This window comes from Cucurbita pepo, chromosome LG17 (assembly GCF_002806865.2).
Source record: "Cucurbita pepo subsp. pepo cultivar mu-cu-16 chromosome LG17, ASM280686v2, whole genome shotgun sequence".
NCBI lineage: Eukaryota > Viridiplantae > Streptophyta > Magnoliopsida > Cucurbitales > Cucurbitaceae > Cucurbita > Cucurbita pepo.
In genome coordinates, this window is record NC_036654.1 from 1,206,617 (window position 1) to 1,230,575 (window position 23,959).

General features: G+C 35.8%; 6 protein-coding genes across 8 annotated transcripts; 4 read left to right on the forward strand and 2 right to left on the reverse strand.

Annotated features, from left to right (window-relative positions):
• The first annotated feature begins 401 nt into the window (after positions 1-401).
• Positions 402-3,284, forward strand: LOC111778427 (CASP-like protein 5B3). The gene is made up of 3 exons (XM_023658233.1): positions 402-979; positions 2,616-2,748; positions 2,839-3,284. Exons 1-3 carry the CDS (start codon positions 849-851, stop codon positions 3,031-3,033), a joined length of 459 nt encoding a protein of 152 aa, XP_023514001.1. The 5' UTR covers positions 402-848; the 3' UTR covers positions 3,034-3,284.
• A 2,029-nt stretch (positions 3,285-5,313) lies between these two features.
• Positions 5,314-8,155, forward strand: LOC111778428 (WAT1-related protein At4g08300-like). Of its 3 annotated transcripts, XM_023658234.1 has the most exons (7): positions 5,314-5,572; positions 5,655-5,717; positions 5,787-5,903; positions 5,986-6,220; positions 6,345-6,503; positions 6,600-6,751; positions 7,888-8,155. In XM_023658234.1, exons 1-7 carry the CDS (start codon positions 5,370-5,372, stop codon positions 8,072-8,074), a joined length of 1,116 nt encoding a protein of 371 aa, XP_023514002.1. In that variant the 5' UTR covers positions 5,314-5,369; the 3' UTR covers positions 8,075-8,155. The 3 variants fall into 3 exon arrangements, with proteins under 3 accessions (XP_023514002.1, XP_023514004.1, XP_023514005.1); XM_023658236.1 differs by lacking the exon at positions 5,787-5,903; XM_023658237.1 differs by lacking the exons at positions 5,655-5,717; positions 5,787-5,903.
• Positions 8,156-8,976: 821 nt separating this feature from the next.
• LOC111779068 (RING-H2 finger protein ATL16-like) lies at positions 8,977-10,164 on the reverse strand. The gene has a single exon (XM_023659125.1). It carries the CDS (start codon positions 9,927-9,929, stop codon positions 9,015-9,017), a length of 915 nt encoding a protein of 304 aa, XP_023514893.1. The 5' UTR covers positions 9,930-10,164; the 3' UTR covers positions 8,977-9,014.
• Positions 10,165-12,367: 2,203 nt separating this feature from the next.
• Positions 12,368-12,766, forward strand: LOC111779351 (ethylene-responsive transcription factor ERF098-like). Its single transcript, XM_023659500.1, has one exon. The coding sequence runs from the start codon at positions 12,368-12,370 to the stop codon at positions 12,764-12,766; it is 399 nt and encodes a 132-aa protein (XP_023515268.1).
• Positions 12,767-19,438: 6,672 nt separating this feature from the next.
• LOC111779067 (ethylene-responsive transcription factor 1B-like) lies at positions 19,439-20,471 on the forward strand. The gene has a single exon (XM_023659124.1). The coding sequence runs from the start codon at positions 19,529-19,531 to the stop codon at positions 20,210-20,212; it is 684 nt and encodes a 227-aa protein (XP_023514892.1). The 5' UTR covers positions 19,439-19,528; the 3' UTR covers positions 20,213-20,471.
• Positions 20,472-21,850: 1,379 nt separating this feature from the next.
• On the reverse strand, positions 21,851-23,512 carry LOC111778709 (proline-rich extensin-like protein EPR1). Its single transcript, XM_023658682.1, has one exon. The coding sequence runs from the start codon at positions 23,510-23,512 to the stop codon at positions 21,851-21,853; it is 1,662 nt and encodes a 553-aa protein (XP_023514450.1).
• Positions 23,513-23,959: the final 447 nt, after the last annotated feature.

Genomic DNA, 23,959 nt, shown 5'->3' on the forward strand with positions numbered 1-23,959 from the left:
TTAGATCTAATATATTTGTTCATTTTAAAAAATATTGAACTCAGGACTCTCGGGTGGAGAATCTCAATTTAAACAATTAATGGGAGAGGGAGTAGAGATTTCTCTTTATTAGCTAAATTGAGTCGAAAATGGAAACAAGTCCCCGAAACTCCCACCGTCTCGAATATATATAAGCCACAAGTTATGATATGACCGTGTTCTCATATATAGATATCCAATACTAAGATTAGATATCAATTAAATTCTTGGAAGCATACCAAATGAGATACAAGTTATTCACAACAACATCATAACAAGAATAGTAAGAATATGAATAAAAAGTAAAGTTAAAGTAAGCTGAAGGCCACTCTTGAGTGCTTCACCCACAAGTTTCACAACCTCCAAAGTTGTCTTCTTTTAAGAAATATTCTAACCAATTTCGTTCAAATTAGTTCTTCCACTCCCTAACTGACCGCACCCCACCAAAAAAATCCAGGGGATATGGTGGGCCTATCAACGCGTGCCGCCGAAGAACCCCCTTTAGGGATTCCCATTTCTCATTTGTAACCTTCTTTTCTTCACTTCTTTCTTCCCATTTCAACCCTTCGAAGATCCATCCATGGATGCCTTCCTTGTTCGTTAATCGCTTCAAAACCCACTTACCACAACCTTCCAATACCCACATTGCTCTGTTTTTCTTGTGATCCGTTTCGATTTGGTGATTGGGTTTTAATGGGTTTGTAAAATGGTGGGGATTTGAGGGGTTTCTGTGGCTTGTGGATGGAGTATTGTGGGAGAAGAAAATGGGGGGTTTTGTTGCATTTGGGATCTGTGATTGAGTGCGTTTTGATTTGGAGAAAAGGGGAAATATGTTGGATTTTCCTGGGACTCCAGGGACTTTGACTGCCTTTGTTTTGAGGATTTTGCAATGCGTTTTTGCTGCTGGTTCTGTTGCTTCCATGGCTACTGCTGTTGGCTTCTATAACTTCACAGCTTTTTGGTATCTATTGATTCTTACCCTTCTCTTCTCTTTCTTTTGGCTTTGATTGTTCTTGATTGTGATTGGAATCGAATATTCTTCAAGGGTTTTTGTTCTACATTTCAATGGAGAATAAGGATTTTATGACTGGATGTGATCATTGCCTTCTGCTGTGGTTTGGCTCCTTTTTGTTTGGAAATCGCTATAATTTTGAATAATTGAACAGGGCATTTGGGGTTTCTGGATGGGGTTATAGTTCTTTGTTTGTTTATCTAGAGCTGTTCTTGCAGGGCTATCAAACATCCTCTTGTGTTCTTGAGCTTAGCATTAACTCTATCTATTCTTCTTTATTCATTTGATATGAGTAAACTTTGTGACAAGTTCAATGTAGATTATGCTTTATATTAATGCTTATAAACATCCCTTAGGTGAAGCTTATTAGGAAAGAAACTGGCTATATCTTAACTTTCTAGATTGTCTTCAACCTGAATGAACATATATTGAGGTCGAATGTTCAAATCTCTCGAACCTACATATGATTGTTCTTGTTTAGCATATTCAAGATGAGCAGTTCCTTCGCGGGTCATATGACTTCCAACACTTTCTTTGATGTATCTCTCTCTCAAGTACTACTATTGCTTCCTCGAGGGATTTTCCTCGAGGGGATTTTGTGTAACCACCCAAGCACACCCCTAGCTGATATTGTCCTCTTTGGACTTTCCATTATGGGCTTCCCCTCAAGATTTTAAAATGTGTCTACTAGGGAGAGGTTTGCACACCAGAATGTTTTGTTCTCTCCAATTGATGTGGGACCTTACAATCCACCCCCTTGAGAGCTCAACGTCCTTGCTGACATACTGCTCGGTGTCTGGCTCTAATACCATTTGTAACAGCTCAAGCCCATTGCTAGCCGATATTGTCCTTTTTGGGCTCTCCCTTTTGGGCTTCCCCTCAAGGTTTTAAAACGCGTCTACTAGGAAGAGGTTTCTATACTCTTATAAGAAATGTTTCGTTATCCTCTTCAACCGATGTAGGACCTCACAATCCAACCCTCCTTGGGGGCCCAACATCCTTGCTGGTACACCACTTGGTGTCTGGCTCTGATGGCATTTATAACAGCCCAAATCCACCGCTAGTAGATATTGTCCTCTTTTGGGCTTTCCCTTCTGGGCTTCTCCTTAAGGTTTTAAAACGAGTCTAATAAGAAGAGGTTTCCACATCCATATGAGAAATGTTTTGTTCTCCTCTCAACCGATGTGGGACCTTACAATCCAACCCTCCTTGGGTGCCCAACATTCTCGTTGGTACACCACCCGATGTCTGACTCTGATGCCATTTATAACAGCCTAAACCCACGGCTAGTAGATATTGTCCTCTTTTGGGCTCTCCCTTCTGGGATTCTCCTCAAGGTTTTAAAACGAGTCTACTAGGAAGAGGTTTCCACACCCATATAAGAAATGTTTCGTTCTCCTCTCCAACTGACGTGGGACTTCACATTTTGTTATCACTCATTGAATGCAATAAAATCTCTATCTTATAGTAAAGTGATCAAGTTTGACATGACATACGACACAAATTTAAACGTATTGATGCCATTTTCTTTGGATGTATCTTCATCTATCCCAAATGAACTCCTAGTTTGTGATATGATATGCAGCTATGTGATTGCATCAATGGGTCTGCAAGTGACATGGAGTTTCATGTTGGCATTGTTAGATGCATATGCATTGCTAAGAAAGAAGATGCTTCATAACCCCATTCTTGTCAGCCTCTTTGTAGTTGGGGATTGGGTGAGAACTGACAAAGTTCTTAGATTCTTTAGATTTTGTCTTGTGGTTACTACTAGGAGTTCAACCATTTCTCCATTGATTGGTTTGCAGGTGACAGCAACCTTGTCTCTCGCCGCAGCGTCCGCCTCAGGTGGCGTAGCCGTCTTGTTCTTCAGCAATTTGGGACACTGTAGTTTCGGGGACGAATGTCGAAAGTTTCAAATCTCTGTTGTTTTAGCCTTTCTAAGCTGGATAACCATAGCCATTTCAGCTCTGATCATGCTCTGGATATTGGCTGCAGGTTGAAGATGACTTCAGCCACGTAATTTCGTGTAGTTTTCGTACATCTGTCTAATCTTTCTTCATTGTTCTACAATGCAAAAGAATGAAGACATGAGATAGAATGATGCTAATGTGCAGTTTGTTAAAGAATCGTGTTTTTTGTTGATGAGACTTGAAAGAAATATAAGTAAAGTTGTATTGCAGATTTTTGATAGAATCTCCTCTCCATTTGGGCTGTTTTGGTCGGCCATTTGAATGAATATTTCAGAAGTCTATATACTCTTCACTCAGCTCGCGTTTTAACCATCCAACCATTGCTATATACCAACTATGGATCAAGTAAAAGTACAGCTCCTCGATACAATTGCAATACCTTTGCTCATGGTAAGATCCCACGTCAGTTGAAAAGGAGAACAAAACATCATTGTAAGATCTCATGTCAGTTGAAAAGGAGAACACAACATTCGTTATAGAGGTGTGAAAACCTCTCTAGCATACGCATTTTAAAACGTGAGGCTGACAGTGATACGTAACGGGTCAAAGCGAACAATATTTGCTAGTGGTAGGCATGAGCTGTTGCATTCATGAACCCTTTTTGATTTTAAACTACGTTCTTGAAAGAACAGAATTTTTGACAGACTAACCATTTTTTACGTGTTGTTTTATATTGAAAGTAAAATGAGTTTCTCCTTGGGATTCATGGCGCTCTTGTGGTTCGTGAGAAAGAAAAAGGACTCATCCTTTGTTGCATTTGGCACAAGATGACAAAGAGAGAGTGTCGTTTATTGATGAATAGTGGACTGATGGAACTCATGGCATTTTTTTTTTGTTTTTTTTTTGTCCTGTCCTATCTGAGTTTTGATCCTTTTGTTTATTTTTTTTCCGCTCGCACCAAAAGTGCAAAAGAATTGTTCCTTGCGACATTTGTCTTCATCATAGACATTTGTGTCGAAATACGAAATTAGCCACGGATGAGAATTCAAACTCCAAAGGATAGGGTTCAGTTTGATTCATCAATCGTCCATTCAATATCCTTGTACAAGTTCACAATCACTACACAATCACTACACGAGATGGTTCCTTTACTCCCGTTCTCTTTTAAAGCTTTACAAGCTTATAAAGTGAAAATTCTTCTCGTTGTCCTTAACTTAGCTCAAAAGACGATGAAAAATAAAAAATTGAATTTACTAATTGAGATTACATAAAATCAACGCTAAAACTGATATATATTATCATAAAATAGTGAGTTTTATTGCGATGTTGAATGGATTATTAGAAGTTTATTTGGAATTGATGTTAAAAGAAAGTTATTCTAAGTGGGGAATGTAATTGTTAGTGCATTCAACAAAATTATTCTTTGATTTTTTGGTTGAGAGAATCAAACACAAAATATTCTCAAGAATTGGATCCATTCCCAAATCTGATAAATTCTTGTAATGCAATAATTTCTGATCCATCATTGTCTTCTAATTACACAATGTTCTTCAATCTTCCCAAATTTAATCAAATCTTAATCTTGATTAATCTCCTTAAACTCTACCATAATTTAACATATACCCTTCTAAAGCTTAACTTAATCTTTTTATATGTTCTCTCTTAAAGTAAAAAGAATCTATTTTTAATAATAAGTTCTTGTAATCTTGCTGATGTCATCGGATAACGGCAAACAACGACAAATGACTGAAATGCCCCCAATTATAAAAACGAAGGGTTAGGGTAGTAATATCGCTACAAACGAACTCTAAATAACCCAACAAAAACTATTGACTTCTAGGTATCACAACAAGTAATTTAAGATAAACAACAAAGAACACACCTGTTGGAGTAATTTTTTCTCTCAGTTTCATGTCGAGAACTGTTGGAGTCCCACATTTGCTAATCAAGGAGAAGATCAGGAATATATATAAGTAAGAGACACTATCTCCGATGGTATGAAGTTTTATGGAGAAACCAAAGCAAACCCACGAGTACACATGAGTATCTTCAACTATAATGACTTGCGATGGCATCATATGAGGTAAGTAGTACGAAGTATGCATATCTCAAATGAAAAAACGTGATTTATGACCTTTCGAGTTAAAGGCGTGTAATGAGAAATTAGGTTATTTTTGCATACAAATCTAAATAATAACAAATTTTTGTATATATACGTCGACCTTTCTGAATTTGGAATAAGTGAATCAATAGAAGAAATTTGAGTGAGACAACTTGATATGTAACAATATCAAGTGCTCAGCAGAATAACCTTTCTTTGTCAACTCGATACTTCCAATAAATTTTTGTATATATACCTTCTTATATTCAGCTCAATTAGCTCGTAAACCGAAGAGAAGCGTTAGCGGAGGATATCGACCATCGCCATGGCGATGAACGTCCGGTTAGGAGTGTTTTTCACTAGGTTTAAACCACATATCCTCGTAATTTTTGCTCAGGTTGGCTATACATTTATGTATTTCTTCACGGATGCTTCCTTCAAGCATGGCATGAATCCTCACGTCCATATCACTTATCGACAAATCGTTGCTAGCGTTGGGATGTTTCCCCTCGCTTATTTCTTTGAAAGGTTCCATGCTAATTATCTTCTCAAAGTTTCATGCTTTATTTGGCGTATTAGATTATTTTAAAATATATGTTGGTTTACGTAGAAAAACAAGACCGAGGATGACGGTGACACTATTCTTGGAAATTTTTGTTCTTTCGCTTTTAGGGTAAGCTTTTGAATCATCATTTAATCCATTTTAATACGTAAATTTTAAAGATCGAATAATGAAATACAGGATGAGTTTGAGTCTCAACATGCACTTTGCAAGCTTGACATACTCATCCCCCACGTTCGTTACATCATCGATCAACACGATAGCGTGTTTGACGTTCATAATTGCAGTCATGTTCAGGTTCTTACACGTCTATGTATATCGACAAGAAACAAAAATGTTATCAAACAAGTCGTGACGTTGTTTTGATTTATATGGGCAGAATGGAAATTGTTGACCTTAAAAATCCAAGAGGGATAGCAAAAGTTGTGGGGACATTGGTTTCATTGGGTGGTGTGATGATAATGACTTTTTATAAAGGACCCATCATCAGAAATCTATGGCATCCTTTCATCCATATTCAACACAAAGCTTCTAATCTCCATGAGAATTGGCTCAAGGGTTCACTTCTTACTGTTTCAAGCTGCATTTCTTGGGCCCTCTCCTACATTATGCAGGTCCCTAAACCCTAATTTTTCTAATGATCGACTTTCCATGCACGTACTGATCAGTGTCGTTACTTACAAACAAGACCTTTTTTCGATATATTCTAATGTAATCTATTGTGGGGTGGAATTGAAGGCATTTACATTGAAACGATACCCGGCGCAGCTATCGTTATCAACGTGGATGAACTTGGTCGGAGCAGCGCAATCGGGTGTGTTTGCAGTGTTGACACAACACAAGCCAGGAGTTTGGAGTGTTGGACTTAACATTGATCTTTGGTGCATTATCTATTCTGTAAGAAACAGACCAAAAGCAACTTTCATTAGGTTTAATGGGTATTAAAAATTGAAAGGCCTTTAGGTTTTGATGGTATGAGTTGAATTGTTGCAGGGAATTGTGTGCTCAGCTTTGACAGTATACATACAACTTTGGTGCACAGAAGAAAAAGGCCCAGTTTTTGTGACCATGTTCGATCCACTTTGTACAGTTTTGGTGGCTGCTTTAGCTTACTTTGTTTTTGGACAAAAGCTCTACATGGGGAGGTAAGAAAATTCAATCTACAACAAGAATATGATATGAAACATGATAGAAAAATGATCAAATTATAAATTTTAAGAGTTCGAGAATTTATCGATCTTCTTCATCAGCGGTTTTTCCTGTGTCAATAGAGCTAGATGTGAATCGAGTAAGCTTGTTGGAAAACGGGCCTTTTCTTTTCTTCTCCCTTCTTTTGTCCGAACATAATACTTTGAGATCTTACATCGGTTGGAGAGAGGAACGATTATATTCCTTATAAAGGTGTAGAAACCTCTCCTTAGTGGACGCGTTTTAAAACCTTGAGGGGAAGCACGAAACGGAAAGCCAAAAGAGGACAATATTGGCTGGGAGTGACCTTGGGCAGTTACAAATGATATCAGAGTGAAACAACGGGCGGTATGCCAGCGAGGACGTTGGGGACCCCAAGAGGGGTGGATTGTGAGATCCCACATTGGTTGGAGAGGGGAATTAAACATTCCTTCATTCCTCGTAAGGGTGTGGAATCCTCTCCCTAGTGGACGCATTTTAAAACCTTGAGGGGAACCCTGAAAGGAAAGCTTGAAAGGGAAAGTCCAAAGAGAACAATATCGGCTAGTGGTGGCCTTGGGTAGTTACAAATGGTATCAGAACGAAACTCCAGGGGGTGTGCCAGCGAGGATGCTGGAGTCACCAAGAGGGGTGGATTGTGAGATCCCACATCGGTTAGAGAGGAGAATGAAACATTCCTTCATTTCTTATAAGGTGTGAAATCCTCTCCACGGTGGATGCATTTTAAAACTTTGAGGGGAAGCCCGAAAGGGAAAGTCCAAAGAGGACAATACTTAGTAGTGGTGGCCTTGGACCGTTAAAAATGGTATCAAAGCGAAACATCGAGCGGTGTGCTAGCGAAAACGCTAGATCCTCAAGTGGGGTGGATTGTAAGATCCTACATCGGTTGGAGATGGAAACCTTTTCAGAGTGGACAAGTTTTAAAATTTTGAGGGAAATCTCAAAAAGGACAGCCACGGTGGCCTTGGGCCATTACAAACACGGGAAGTACAGAATCGGATGAATTTCTTTGATCGAATTCTTTTAGAGTTGAAAGTATGATTGATATAGCAATTTCTGAAACTTGTTTTTTGGTAATGTTGTAATTGTGTAGCATTGTTGGTGGAGGCATCGTGATTATGGGGCTGTATATGCTGTTATGGGGCAAAGAACATGATAAGTTCGAGCTCCAAAATAAGTCACAATTGGAATCTGATTCAGTGCATGAAACTTTCAACCAACCTGATCTGCAAATTAGTGCATCACCACCCCCTAACCATGTTCTACAACATCAACCTTAGTGCCTATCAAATTAGTGGGTATTTTAATATGACTAGACGTATAATAAATGGGATATCAGGTTTGAATCTCTGACCTTTAAACAACGAATATGTTAATCATCGGTGAACTAATCTCACTTTCGTCTAGTGTATAGTTATAACGGGTGTGATTGAAATAACATTTGAAAAAAAATTATAATTTAAACAAAAATCAATTTTTCTTTGAAGCTTCATTGGAAAATAAATAATTTAAAGTGGGTTTAGTATAAATGATGGAAGATATTTTTTAATAAATGAAAAGAAACGAAAAAATTGGATTTTTGTCTTATAAAAATAACTTAATAAAAAAAATAGTAAGAAAAAAGTAACATTTTTGTTATTAATATAATCATGCAAGGAAAAAGCATTTTAAATAAATGCAAAATATAAAATAATTTTTATTTTTAAGAAGTGTTTAATTTGTTACGAAAATTACAAACATTTGACGTTTGATACAAACGCCAGTACTATGTTGTGATTTATAAATGATATTTAGGTTTTACGAGCCTAGTTATTAATATAAAATGTATTATAGATAAGTAAAATATTTCAAAAATAATTTTAAAAAGCGAACCCAACCAAGTCTGAAAATAGAGAGTCAAGTTGTGAGGAGAGATATCCACACGTTTTCCACCAGATTTTTTTCCCGTTTATTATTATTTTAAAGTTCATTTTTAATATAATATTTATTAAAAAAAAATAATATTCTCGACCTTATATTTGCAAAATATAGGTAATATGCTAGTAAATTATTATTTTATTAACATATATTTAAGGAGAGAATATAAATTTCCTCCAAAATCAAACAAATATCAACTATATGTTATAACCTAAGTTACGTTACAATATTAAAAAATACAAATATGAAAAATTAACCCAAAAAAAACAAAACAAAAAAAAAAAAACATAAAAACAGAGCATTTTAAGGTTGAATCTGAATGGGCAAAATTGCATTTCTAGATCCTTTGCCCTTTCCAAACGAGAAGAAAGATCTTCGAATTCTGTTACTGCAACCTTCAATCTCATTCTCACCGCCGCAATTCTGCCGCACCGCCGCCTGCACCACCACAAACATCTTCCGGTTGCTGGAAGAATCCATCGAAAACGACCTTCTAATCGGCTGCATTAGAAAAAACTCCTCATCTTTCTTCCTCATGTCAATGCACTCATCCCCCATACTCGTTACCTTCGTTAGCTTCCTCCCTGATTTCGACGCCTCCCTGAAGATCGACGAATGAGGGCGGCTGCGGTTGGGATTCCGAACAACCTCAATTACAGGGAATTCCTCAATGGCGGCGGCGATGGGGATGAAATTGGGGGCGGAATCTTGAGGGGAAGGGGGTTGATCTGCCGGAATCAGCCAATTTTTGGCGGAGATTGTGGCTCTGCAAAGTGGGCAGTTAGAATTGTTCTGAAACCAAATGTCGATGCAATCAACGTGAAAGAGATGGCTGCAGATCGGAATCTTTCTCAATTCCTCCTCCGGCTGAAATTCCATCAGGCAAACGGCGCATTCGCTGCCGGCGGTTGATTCGTTGGTGGGTTTTTTGTAACGAATCAGTGGGATTGATTGGATGGTTAATGGGTCCAACCCATGTGGCTCCACCGGCTCCTGCAGTATTACGGTGTCTTCACGGCTGTCGGAGAGGGAAAACTGGTGGAGGATTTCAATTGGGTGCCAGTTGAAACAGCCTCTGATGGCGAAGATATAATAGCCGACGAGGAAAATTGCGGTGGCGCAGAATACGACGACGGCAACGGCGATGATCGGAAAACTGGAAACATAGGTGGAAGAATGAAGCGAACCAAACGACGGACCGATGAGGATTTCGGGCATTATCCGAAAATTTTGAGTTGCAGAGTGGAAGAGACGGGGAAGACGAGGATTGAAATTTTGAGGATTTTGATTTTTTTTTTAAAAAAAGAAAAATTTGTTAAAAAGAACTAAACATTGCAACAAATCAACAATATTGAGTTTCTAATTAGAAAATCACCATACAAATCCAAAGTTAAGTTTTTAGTTATGATTCAATTAATCATTTAATGTGATATGATATCTTGTAATCACTTGATATTAAAGAACGAATAATTATTCTTCAGTGCAATGTTTTCTAGGCATGTCTGGATTACTTATTAACTTTTAAACAAGTTCTGGAGTTTTTGTTTGTTTGCAGCCAATTAAAATTTAATTATATGATATCCCATATTGGTTGGGGAGGAGAATGAAACATTTTTAAGAAGAGGGAAAATTTCTTCCTAGCAAACGCGTTTTAAAACTTTGAGGGGAATCCCGAAAGCCCAAAAAGGGCAATATCTGTTAGCGATGAGCTTGGGCCGTTACAAATGGTATCAAAGCCAGACACGGGGCGATGTGCAAGCAAGGAGGCTGAGCTCCGAAGGGGGGTAGCACAAGACAATGTGCAAGTAAGGAGGTTGAGCTCTGAAGGGGGTGGATACGAGGTGGTGTGCAAGCAAGGAGGCTGAGCCCTAAAGGGGGGAGGGGGGGAGGGTGAACACGAAGCGGTGTGCCAACAAGGACGCTGAGCATTGAAGAGAGGTGGATTGGGGGGTCCCACATTGATTGGAGAAGAGAACGAGTGCAAGGAGGACGCTGGGCCTGAAGGGAGTGGAATTTTGAGATCCCACATCGATTGGGGAGGAGAACAAATTTTTTTTTTATAAGGGCGTAAAAATCTATCCCTAACGGACACATTTTAGGAAAACATGAAAAGGAAAGACTAAAGAAGACAATATCTATAGGCTGTAGGCTTCAGTTATAAATTAGTTATGTTACATAATTAATATGTACGATATATTTTTTCAACCGTCTCAAAGTTTAAAGATAAAAATTGTTGTTATATAGATATATTTGTGAGTCTTCAAGTTTGCTTACGACCACACTTCAATTGTTTTAACCTTTGATCACAATTGTTTCAAATCATTCATTAGAAAGGTATACAACTAGTTCACAAATGGTTTTCTCACTTAAATTTTAGGTTAAATTATTAAAATCGTTTTACGGGCATTGTGGTCAACTCTCAAAATGGGTTGGCCTCGTTGAACATGCCCAACCCCTACAGGGGTCAAGCTTTGGGCCTTTCTCGACCTCATAGACTCTTGATCAAGGTTCTTTTGGGTTCTGGATGCCTTGTCCTTTCACGCTCAACTCTCGACCTTTTTTTGATTGACTTCAGATTTGAACCTAAAGAACCTCATCTTTTGGCGTATTCAACCATTCCACCCTTCAACATTTTTTTTGTAGCATGTAAGTTTCTTACATGTATCCTCAATAAAACAAACAAGTGCAAGTTGGATTCCAACGTTAAAAATGCATGCCCTTCTAGAAATCCCACTTAAAGAATAATAATAGCTTTTGTTTTATTGGTTCAATTTCAAAAGAAAAAAAGAAGAAAAAAAAAAAACCTTTTATTCTCCAAATTAATTTCAAAATAGTTTTATATATTTTCATTTTTTTTTATATAAAAAACCTCGCCATTGATATTTTTATACTTAAAAATTATATCTGATCAAATAGACGACAAACAATGTGTTAATAAAAACAAAAGAAAATTAAGAATATGAATTTTTTCGTCAACTAACTAAAAATGAAGATATAACCCAAGCCACATATCATTAAATCAAAAAATAATGTAAAACTTTATCATTTTGTATGGACTTTTAACTTGGATTTCATAATGTGCGTCCCGTAAACTTATGTAAGACATGAAGTCTACGTTGAAAATATAATTTTTTTTTCTTATCAACATGTTAAATATGTTTTTAGAATATGCAAACCACTTTTACTAAATTCAAATGTTGCAACTCAATCTAGAATTTTAGCCTAAAGTTTTCATTTATTTTTTGAAGGTAAAATTAAGGGCCCTAAATTAGTGACAAAAGGACAGGCAGGCATAAATATCTCAAAAACATTGATTTTGACTTTGGTCAAACGTTTGAAATTTCCGAATACATGTTTCATTGTCTCAAACATTTTCCTTATTTTAAATGGGATTTTTCTATTTTTCTTTTAATTTCACTCCCAAAATTACCTTTTATAAATAGTAATTTTTATATTCTTAAAATTAAATAATAAACAATAAAATATCTCAGAAGCTTCTAATTGATTTGATATATATATATATATATCTATATATATATATAATAAAGAACAAAAGAGATACTCACGTGGTAACGTCAAGATTTTCTTTTGACTGATTTTAGTTCTATAAAAAGGTGATGATTTTGGTATCCTACTTGTCCAATACACCATGCAAAATGGACGTGGAAGGGAGGTCCGGCAATGATCAGGGTGGCGAGGTTCGATACCGCGGAGTGCGGCGGCGTCCATGGGGGAAGTTCGCTTCTGAGATTCGTGACTCATCGAGACAAGGGGCTCGGATTTGGCTTGGAACTTTCAACACGGCAGAGGAGGCAGCTCGGGCCTATGACCGAGCTGCCTATGCCATGCGTGGTCATTTGGCTGTCTTGAATTTTCCTGATGAATATCCGTCTCTCGGTGGTAGTTCTTCTTCCTCTTCTTCTTCCTCTTCCTCTTCTGGTCTAGCTCCGAGGCGCCATGGCCCGGGTGAGCGCCAAGTGATCGAATTCGAATGTGTCGATGATAGGATCCTGGAGGAACTTCTTGAGTACGAGGAGAAAAGGAAGAAGAACTGAAATTAAAAAATATGGTAACCTTCTTTGGGATTTGTCTATCAATAATTGTGTTTGTAATTTTCCTAAAGTTGGTCTATATAATATGAAGGGCTTAACCTTAATTAACTACTTTTGTTTTTTCTTAATCTTTTTTGTTCGCATTTTATAATAAAATTAATTGATTTTTACGTTTGAAATCACTATGTTAGTGATTAGTATCAATGTCAAGATAGATATGTTGTAACAGTTCAAGCCCACTGATAGCAAATAATATTTCTTTCGGTGTTTCCTCTCGGACTTTCCCTCATGATTTTTAAACCTTATAAAACATTTCATAAGTATATTGAAAATAGATAAAAAAAGATATCATTTCGACATACAAGTTTAGATATCAAAGAATTCAATGGTTTATTTTTGAAAAACGAAATTAAAAAATATAAATATTTTAGAAGTCAAACGGAATATTTATACCAGGAAAAAAAAGAGGGAAATTATTGGAGGGTTGAGTTTGACGAATTGTATAAAGGTAATAAAAGTTGAATTTAAAGAATATTGGGTTTTCTATGCACATAAATCGAAATACACCCAAAATTCTATCTTTTCAGATATTTTTTATTTGCTTTTCTAGAATCCACCTAACGATCATATTTAAATACGTCAGACGAATTAAGTAAAATTAGTATATTCAAATTGATTGGTGCTATGAACATTTTTTTTTTTTACCGATTTGGAGTTTGATAACTATTCTTGTGGTGATTTTTTCGTTGAAGTTCGTGAGTCGCTGTTAATTTGCGGTTTTTCGACTGATTTGGTGTTAATTGGTTTGGTTCAGGTGGTCCAAATCAGTCTAGGCATTTGTAGCCTTAGTTTAGCCACATGCATATGAGCAATTCTCCTAAACTGTTGGTTTGTACTGGTTCGTGTCGGTTCATGTTCATCCACATTCATTGCACGCGTTCCACTCTCTAGCCACCATTCAACTTTGGTTCACACTCTGCCCTATGCTTTAGCTCTAATTCCATCATTTTTTAGCTGGTTCCAGGTCTTTTCAACCAGTTCGTATCAGTTCATTGTATTTTGAACCAAGCTTTATGATCGATTTTTCATATACTTTGAAGGTTGTTAGTATGGATTCAATTAGGGTTGAACTTAAGGACAATCAGAGTATAGGGGTATTGTACGTATTTAACTATCGATTTAAGTGGACTTACGATTGGAATGCCTAAGAGCTAGGTTGGATGAAGTTTTTATGCGTAAATAATACATACCTTCTAGACTAAGATTACATGTTCTTGAATTGAATAATTATGTATAATTTTATATGATATATGTTCACTCACATATAATTCGTGACTTTGTATAAATATGATATGCTGGTATTAATATTTATAAAGTGTTATAATTAGAATTATTCTTTTTATAAGGACTTTAAAGTGTGATTATTTTCTGCTCGATTTAATTTGAAAACTCCGTGACATGTATTAATGGTCAAGTCATATAATAAAAATAGGGTGGTTAGAAATTAGGCCAAGGACAAATTGGCCTCGACTCATCTTAACGCTGACCTTTTATGGGTTCATTTCCTTTGATTACATCATCCCATAATCCTTCATACGTCATTTTGAATATAGTCCGTGAATCAAATTGATGGTATAATCTCTCACTCGAGAACTGTTGAATGAAAAAAAAAAAAAAAAACTTTGCTCTTACACCGATTTTTTTTGTAAGAATCCAAGCCCACTGGTAGCAAATTTTGTCCTTTTGAACTGTCTCTTCCGAGATTCACTTCAAGATTTTAAAACGCGTCTACCAAGAAGATGTTTCAATATCATTATAAAGAATGCTTCGTTTCACTCTACAACCAATGTTTGATCTCACACCTCTTCTCGTATTAATTAGGTTTTTGTAAGAAAAAAATAATTAAAAATTGAAATGTTTTTTTTTTTCAGACCAATTTTTGGGTCATTATGGAAAATCTAGACGGCCCATTACTATTGAAACTAGACTTGAAACATATATTCGTATCTAATATATTAGTATTTAATAAATGTGATTATAATTAATCCAAAGAAATTCACGATTCTTTAAATAATTTTTAAAATTTTTCATTTTATCCAATTGTTTTTTCTTTTTTCATTATTTTTAATTAGAATTTATTAACTATTTACTTCATATTACAACTATTTTCTAAAAAAAAAAAACATGCTTGTCACCAATTATTAAAAACATCATTAATCCTAAATAAAATCAAAATATTTTCGAGCAATTGAATAAAAATTTAGCTAAAAAAAAAAAAAAATCCTCGAACTAAATATAAAAATTATAATAATTTTTTTAAAAAAATATTCATCGAACTAAAGACAAAAATTATAATAGAGAAAAATAATTATAATAAAAATCCACGGTGTAAATTAATTGAACATGAAATATTTATATATATATATGAATTATTTTAATTTTGGTCACATTATGTGATACACTTCACCTACTTGTCCCTAAAGTCTACACACTAATCAATATGCTACCTTCCTAAAATAATATTAATCGCATTTTCCTTATTATTAATTATTATTATTATTATTTTCATTTTTTTACCCAAACACGTGAAATGAATAATTCATTCATTATAATTTAAAATCGTTGTTATTTGTGAAAGAATAATAATTTCTTTTAGCACTTTTAAATGTAACACTTCACGTCTAAGATTTATACTCATATTTGAAATTTGAATTCGAGATTTAATGGCTCCAACATTTTCTTGCATCACTTACGACACGACTTGATTAACTACTTATCTTGAATTGTTTCTAAGAGTGAAAACTATTCTCGTAGATTAATACGAGTTTTGTTAGAATGTGTTGTCTCATGAGCTTATTTTAAATTTTTTTAAAAGTATTTATACTTGTTTTCAAATAATCAAAACCATAAGATATTAATTAAATGGAATTATACGTAACCCAATCGTAATTTCTTTTCACAAGAAATTAAATTATATTATCCCTTTCGGTGGCCGAACCTTATGTCAAATCTTAGGTCAAGCTCCTTTTGAAAGGGAGAGTCTAAGCCTACTCGAAAACTTAGAGTTCTTATAAGAAACCTATGTTTAGATTAAATAAAATATTAGAGTTCTTATAAGATCGTCAAAATTTAATTTCAAAATATTATGAATTTTATTTTTAGAGTTTTATGATAAATCTCTTAAAAGAAACCTTTCGAATATAATTAAGAAGATTTAGACATTAATTCGAGCATAATTTAGTAGATAAAATATAAATTGTCATTCTAAAGTTCATTCGGTCAGTTAATATTAGTTAGTGACGGTAGTAAAAATGATAATATTTATTTAAGTTTATGATTTAAACCGATAAAGTTTTAAAAAATTATTGTAAAAAATTGGAACATTTTTCTAAAGAAAAAATTAAAATGGTCAATAATCAAAAGCTGACTAGTAGAGTGAGAATTTTCGTATTGTATACCTATTTGGTGGTTGGATTTTTTTTTTTATTATTTATTTGAAAAATATTTGAATGGCCATGAAAGCACAATTATTAAATGCAATCCTTTATATTTAAATATTAAAAAATATTACTAGATCACGTGAAGAGACGGGTCCGGCAGGACCACAAATGTCTATTTTATTTGCGGGACTCACCTCAAGCACGGAGAGAATTCTCGATTTAAACAAACAGATGATGTGACATCCAATAAAAGAATGTGAGATCTCACATCAATTAGAGAACGGAACGGGTGTTAGCTAGGTACTCCACTTCGAAGGAGGTGGATTGTGAAATCCACATTAGTTGGAGAGTAGAACAAAACATTTTTTTATTATTAGGTATGGAAACCTCCTCCTAACAAACGCGTTCTAAAGTAGCTCATGTTGTGGAGAATATTTGCTAGCGATGAGCTTGGACTGTTGCCGAGAAACTCAATTTTGTGATTTCTTCCACTGTTGCTCGGAACTCTAAAAATTAAAATTATAAACTTAAAAGAATAGACCTAACAATTTTAATGGGTAATGGGTAATGAGTGTTATTATAAAGATACCAATTATATTTCACTATCAAAATCTTTAATCATGATACAAATAAATTATTATTTTAAAACATATTTAGCCTAATATTTTGATTAGATGGCTTTCAATTTTATCAATTATGGATAATACTAAGAGTATTTTAACCATCCAACTTTTTTGATTTTAAATTGACCAAGTTGAATTCGTTTTGTTTTGTTTTTTTTTTTTTTATAATTAAATTAAAATTTTAAAGCATGAATTAAAATGGTCATGCCACGACCAAAAATCAACTCACATCATAATATATTTCTATTATGATATAAAAAATTATGATATAAAAAATTATGATGAAAAGGTTGAACATTATAAGTACACGCTATATAGCGTGTGACGTGAATATATGGGGCCTAAATAATTCCAGTCAAAACATTCCATTTTTTTTTATGTTCGGGGAGACTTTACCCTAATTGATGGGTATTGACACCTAATTTGAAGATTCGAACTTTACCCATCAAAGTGCCTCATGTCATGAAACTAATTAGATTATTGATGCTAACATGAGTGTCTGCCAAGTTTGTTGGCATATAATGTCTTAACACAGGATGAGATGCCTTAAGCCTTGACTCACCATCCGTGGACGAACCTTGCAGAGAGGTTATAACTTATCAGTGGAAGTTGAGTTCGTTGAGGGAATATAGTAAAAAAAATTCTGAGAAATCCTTCATCAGTGGTAAATTATAAAGAAAGAAGATGGATTCCCTTCCCAAGATCATTCGACTATCCAGTTTTTGTCCTGAGTTAGACAAATGTTTTAATCACGATGATAGATGAAATACACAAACATATATTTTGTAGAAAAAAAAACAAAAAAAAAAACATGAAAAATGATGTAATTAATCATATAAGTTAAGAAATATCGATGAAGGAGTGATAAAAATAATAAAACGCTCTCTTGTTGGTGAAGTTTCATTGTCAGAGATACGAACGATTTTTAAAATAGACATATAGAAAGAGAAATGTTCCCATTTTGAATACTCATTTTCAATCATATCCTTTAAGTTGTGTAGCAAATTTGGAGAATTTATGGACTCATTTCACATGAATCTACATCCTACACTTCCCTAAAAAAGTAGGATAAGAGACGTGTGACGGATGTGCATTTGGTTAATCATTTCTATTCATAGTTTTTTTCTTCAAATTTTCATTTTTGAAAATGAAAGCAAAAAGTACTCACAGTATTCATATGACTCAATAATCTAATCAACTTGGATTATCTAACTCAAATCATAAAAGTTATGACTCGATAATCTAATCAACTTAGATTATCTAACTCAAATCCTAAAAGTTATGTCGGGTTAATTTTTTTTTTTTTTCATTTGGGTTTGGTTGAATATTTAAAAAACTGAAAAGAATTCGGTTTAGTCTGCTGGTTAACATTTTTTTTGGTCGAGGCCACTCAACCAAAGAAAAAAAAAAAAAAAGAAGTTACTATCTAACTTACGACAACTTAACCCAACCTAATTCGAAAATAGAGAATTGTGTTGGGTGGTGAACTCTATTCGAGTAGCTCGATATCAATCCAGCTAACTTCAAATTTCTAGTTGATCAAAAAAAATTTCCAACCTGCATCCACTTTTACTTGAACAATGTCAAATAATTAACCCGGTAAACATTCATTTATATATGAAATTTTAAAAGTATTGATAAATTTATAAACTTTCGATTCTATATATATATAATATATCTTTTAACATTAAAAAGATGATATAAGTCCATAAATTATACGTGACATATTTAACATTTTTTTTTAATTTAACAAAGGCATTAAACGCAAAATTTATCGATCTCTAATAAATTTAGTTAATTAAACATAAAATAAAAAAAAGTTTAGAAAATTATTAGATAAAAGAAAACTCTCTCAAAATTAATAATAATTAATAATAATGTGATAGTTTCTAGAAGATTTGGAATGTGGGTTTCAGTTGAGGATCACATGTGGCCCCAACTGTCACTCTAAACACTTCCCCATCCATCAAACTTGTCTACATGAACTGAATGCTAAGTGCCACGTCATCTTCCAATCCGAGTCATCGGCTGACGTCATCGTGCTCCTTTCTTCCAATTTGTCTAGTCACCCGTTGACCCATCTTTTACAATTAAATCTTCTTCCATTTTTCTTATTAAATTATTATTATCTTTTCTTTTTAACCCACCAATCTTATTTTAAGTCGAGTTTAAATTAGGTCGCTTCAGTTTTAATATACGTATTTGAAATCACTTTATTTATCCGGTAAATAATTGACTTAAAAGTATAATAAAATAAAGGTACACGAGCAGAGACATGTGGGGGCACGAGCGAGCAAAGGCCAATAAGGGTGTGTGTGGGAAGTTAGCGAGAACGTGCAAGAGCTTATAAGTTCTATGCATGATCGAAGTTCCACACACTTAGACATCCTGTAATAGACAAATTCACTGACTTTGACTTGTTACGTACGATTTTAAAACGTGTTTACTGTGGAGAGAGTCTAGCCCTATTCCGACTAGTACCTCACACCGTTCAGTGATTGACCATGATACTATTTGTAAGAGTCCAAACTCACTGTTTTTAAAACTTAGTTTAACCCGAAAAAAAACTTTTTCTTTTTGTTTACAAGCAGTGAGGATATCTATTTAACGCCAATGGAGACTTCTTCCTGCCCAAGAAACAGAGTTGTGCCTCCTCCTTTCATGAACCACAATTTCCCTTCATTAATTCTTCTAAAATTTCCATGAGTTCTTCATTATTTCACTGCCAAGACTCTGATTTCTCGCCGGAATCTTCCTTGAGCTCCTTCGAATCTCTCCGATGGGAAGCTTTTCAAAAAAACGACAACTCTCTGCTCTTTAACGAGAATGATTCCGGCGAAATGCTCCTTCACAACTTGATCTCAGAGCCCACCTCATACCCGACGGGGAATTCTCTCCGGCAGGATCCGATCAAGGAAGAGGAGGTGGATTCGCTCGGAGAAGAAGAACCCCACAAGCCAAAATCCTACAGAGGAGTCCGCCGGCGTCCATGGGGGAAATTCGCGGCGGAGATACGGGATTCAACTAGGCATGGAGTTCGGGTTTGGCTCGGAACGTTCGATAGTGCCGAGGCGGCTGCTTTGGCTTATGATCAAGCCGCTTTCTCGATGCGGGGCGCCGCCGCCTTTCTCAATTTTCCAGTGGAAAGAGTTCAGGAATCTCTCAAGGAGATGGAAATGATCAACTCCGCCGCATACGGCGGCGACGGTGAATCTCCGGTGGTTGCTTTGAAGAGAAAACATTCTATGAGGAATAAATCAAGAAGAAAGAGCAAAAATAAAGAAGAAATTGGGAAAACAGAGAGTAATGTGGTTGTTTTGGAAGATCTTGGCCCTGATTATTTGGAAGAACTCTTGGAGCTATCTGAGAATCTCCGGCCATGGTGAATTACCGCTCAGCATCTCGACCCGAAATCTCGAGATTATAAAAAATTATTTGAAAGGCTAGAACAACGAGACCCATACCAGAAATAGCTACCTTAGCCATAATTTTTCCTTGCATTTTTCAAGCAAGTGAAAAATAACAAAATTTCTTTTTTTTTTTTTGTTGTATTTTAGTGTGAATGTATAAATTATATCTAATTAGTTTGCTTCGTTTTTTCCTTCAATTGTTATACGAAAGATCACGAGAAATTTGACCGAGTGACCTAAAAAATTAGACCTAAATTTCGAAATAGAGTTTTATAATTGACCTCTAATTTTCTCGACTCTCCCCTCTCTAAATTTCGAACAACATTCTTATAGGCTACGATCCTTTCATCGTTAATATTTGAAAATTCTTTAGATTTTAAATCAGGTTGTGAGATCCTGCAGGTTTGATGTTGTCCACTGGGGACGGAGAAGAAAGAGAGATTGAGTCATTGACAAGTCTCCCACTACCATATATATTTGAAAATTCTTCATATCTAAAATAGAATGGTGAGATCTCTACACCACTATCAAATTCACTTATAACGAAGAAGAAAATTGATCGTGGAAAGAAAAGACAAAGTCACAATGATAGTAAGACGAATTGTGAGGTTGACGGCAATACGTAAAGAGTTAAAGCGGACAATATCTACTAGCAGTTGCCTCGGACCCCTCTTCAACCGATGTGGGATCTCACAATTATCACAAACTAATACGAGTTCTTTTAACATATTTTATAAATCTAACACTTTTTTTTTCAACATTAGATCTATGAAATAGTGCTATAAGCCTATATGTAACATAAATAGTGCTATAAGCCTATATGTAACAAGGTCACGTGACTCTTGACTATTGTTATGCTATTTTATTATTATTGTAAATTTGGTTCCAATAAGGTTAGAATTTACCTTAAAATTATTTATAAAAAATTTATCAGAACTGGATTAAATTTTACTTTCTTCCAACTATATTTGTTATCATTTTGCGCAAAATTTAAAGAGTATGATTGTTTGTTGATGATAGTGCTGAATCTCTAAGAAACGTTCAAATTTGATGAATTCGACACATATCTTTAGTAAAAAAACAAAACTTAAACACTTTCATTTTCGGGTCATTTTCGAATCATTTTTCATAGGTGTACCATTGCACTTTTTTTTTCTTTGAGACGAGGATCATTAACTCATTTAGAAATTTTTTTCTTATTTTAATATCATATCATATTCACTAAAGATTCTTCGTAAAATAAGAAAGAGAAAAAACAAGTACTCATGTCTATAAGACTTCACAATTTGAATCCACTCGAGAAGACCACGAAGAAATGGAAAGAGTAGACTAAGTTCCATTGGATTTGAAGTGGGTAAATTTTAAAAGAAGTAGAAACATGAGGGAAAAAAAAAGAGAGAGAGAAAAGAAAGATGGCAAACACGACTGCCAAATGGCCACCCATTGCTGCTTTACAAAAGAAAGATGAGCACTAGAGTGCTAAAAAGCATACAACATTTGGGTTGCCAAAACCTCTTATTTTTGGTAATTAACTTACCTCAACACATAACTCAGTTGGATGTAGGTGGCTTGTTGGGAGGTTTGTATGGATATGGTGGCGGAAGGTATGGCCTTTTAGTTGACACTGGTGGCCTTACGAACTTCAACCGGTGGTTTGTAAATTGGAGCTGATGGAGGTTTTGGTGGCTGGTAAATGGGAGTAGCGGGAGGCTGTGGTTTATAAATTGGACTCATCGGAGGTTTGGGTGGTTTGTGAACTGGACGGACGGGAGGTTTTGGTGGTTTGTGAATTGGACCAACTCGAGGTTTCGGTGGTTTGTGAATTGGACTGACTGGAGGGTTGGGTGGTTTGTCAATTGGACCGACTGGAGGCTTGGGTGGCGGTTTGTCAATTGGACCGACTGGAGGCTTGGGAGGTTTGTCAATTGGACTGACTGGAGGCTTGGGTGGTTTGTCTATTGGACCGACGGGAGGCTTTGGTGGTTTGTGAATTGGACCAACTGGAGGCTTGGGAGGTTTGTGAATTGGACCGACTGGAGGCTTGGGAGGTTTGTCAATTGGACCGACTGGAGGCTTGGGAGGTTGGTCTATTGGACCGACGGGAGGCTTTGGTGGTTTGTCAATTGGACCAACGGGAGGCTTGGGAGGTTTGTCAATTGGACCAACTGGAGGTTTTGGTGGTTTGTCAACTGGACCGACTGGAGGCTTGGGTGGTTTGTGAATTGGACTGACTGGAGGCTTGGGAGGTTTGTCTATTGGACCGACTGGAGGCTTGGGTGGTTTGTGAATTGGACCGACGGGAGGCTTTGGTGGTTTATCAATTGGACCAACTGGAGACTTGGGAGGTTTGTCAATTGGACCGACTGGAGGCTTGGGAGGTTTGTCAATTGGACCGACCGGAGGCTTGGGTGGTTTGTGAATTAGACCGACGGGAGGCTTTGGTGGTTTATCAATTGGACCAACTGGAGGCTTGGGAGGTTTGTCAATTGGACCGACTGGAGGCTTGGGTGGTTTGTCTATTGGACCGACTGGAGGCTTTGGTGGTTTATCAATTGGACCAACTGGAGGCTTGGGAGGTTTGTCAATTGGACCGACGGGAGGCTTGGGTGGTTTATCAATTGGACCAACTGGAGACTTGGGAGGTTTGTCAATTGGACCGACTGGAGGCTTGGGAGGTTTGTCAATTGGACCGACCGGAGGCTTGGGTGGTTTGTGAATTGGACCGACGGGAGGCTTTGGTGGTTTATCAATTGGACCAACTGGAGGCTTGGGAGGTTTGTGAATTGGACCGACTGGAGGCTTGGGAGGTTTGTCAATTGAACCGACCGGAGGCTTGGGTGGTTTGTGAATTGGACCGACTGGAGGCTTTGGTGGTTTATCAATTGGACCAACTGGAGGCTTGGGAGGTTTGTCAATTGGACCGACCGGAGGCTTGGGTGGTTTGTGAATTGGATCGACCGGAGGCTTTGGTGATTTGTCAACTGGATCGACTGGAGGCTTAGGTGGTTTGTGTATTGGACCGACCGGAGGCTTTGGTGGTTTGTGGAGTGAAGGCTTTGGTGGTTTGTGAATTGTTACTACCGGAGGCTTAGGTGGTTTGTCAAATGGACCGGGAGGTTTGTATATGGGAACTAGGGGAAGCTTGGGGGGTTCGTAAATTGGAATTGATGGTGGGTTTGGAGGTTGAGTCTCACCGGCGTTATCTCCAACGGCCGGTTTGGTGAGAACCACCGCGAGCAGGCCAAGAAGGAGAGCTAACAGGTAGGAGGAAGTCATTTTTGTGGGTTTGTGATTACCAACTCGAAGGAAATGACACGTATTTAAAGACACAATTATGAGGTAAATTATTCAAAATGTTATTTTGTATTATTATTTTTTATAACTTTTTTAACACTAACTAACACCTTTTGTTTAAAGTATATATATATCAATAATTTTTTTCCCCAATCAGTTAATAATTGCTTTTGCTTTTGCTTTACTTAAAATTACATTTTCATCTTTAAAGTGGATTTGTTTGTTTATAATTATTACAATACTTTTCTTTTTCCTACAAATAAAATAATTATTATTAAAAACTAAGTTCTTAATTATGTTAGGGATTCTAAGGGAAACCATTATCTTAATGAATATATGTGAATTTTAGATTAATAGTTGCTTTTTATTTGATTTAATTAAGATTATAAATAGCTTAAAAACTTAGATATAAAATTAAAATATTATAAA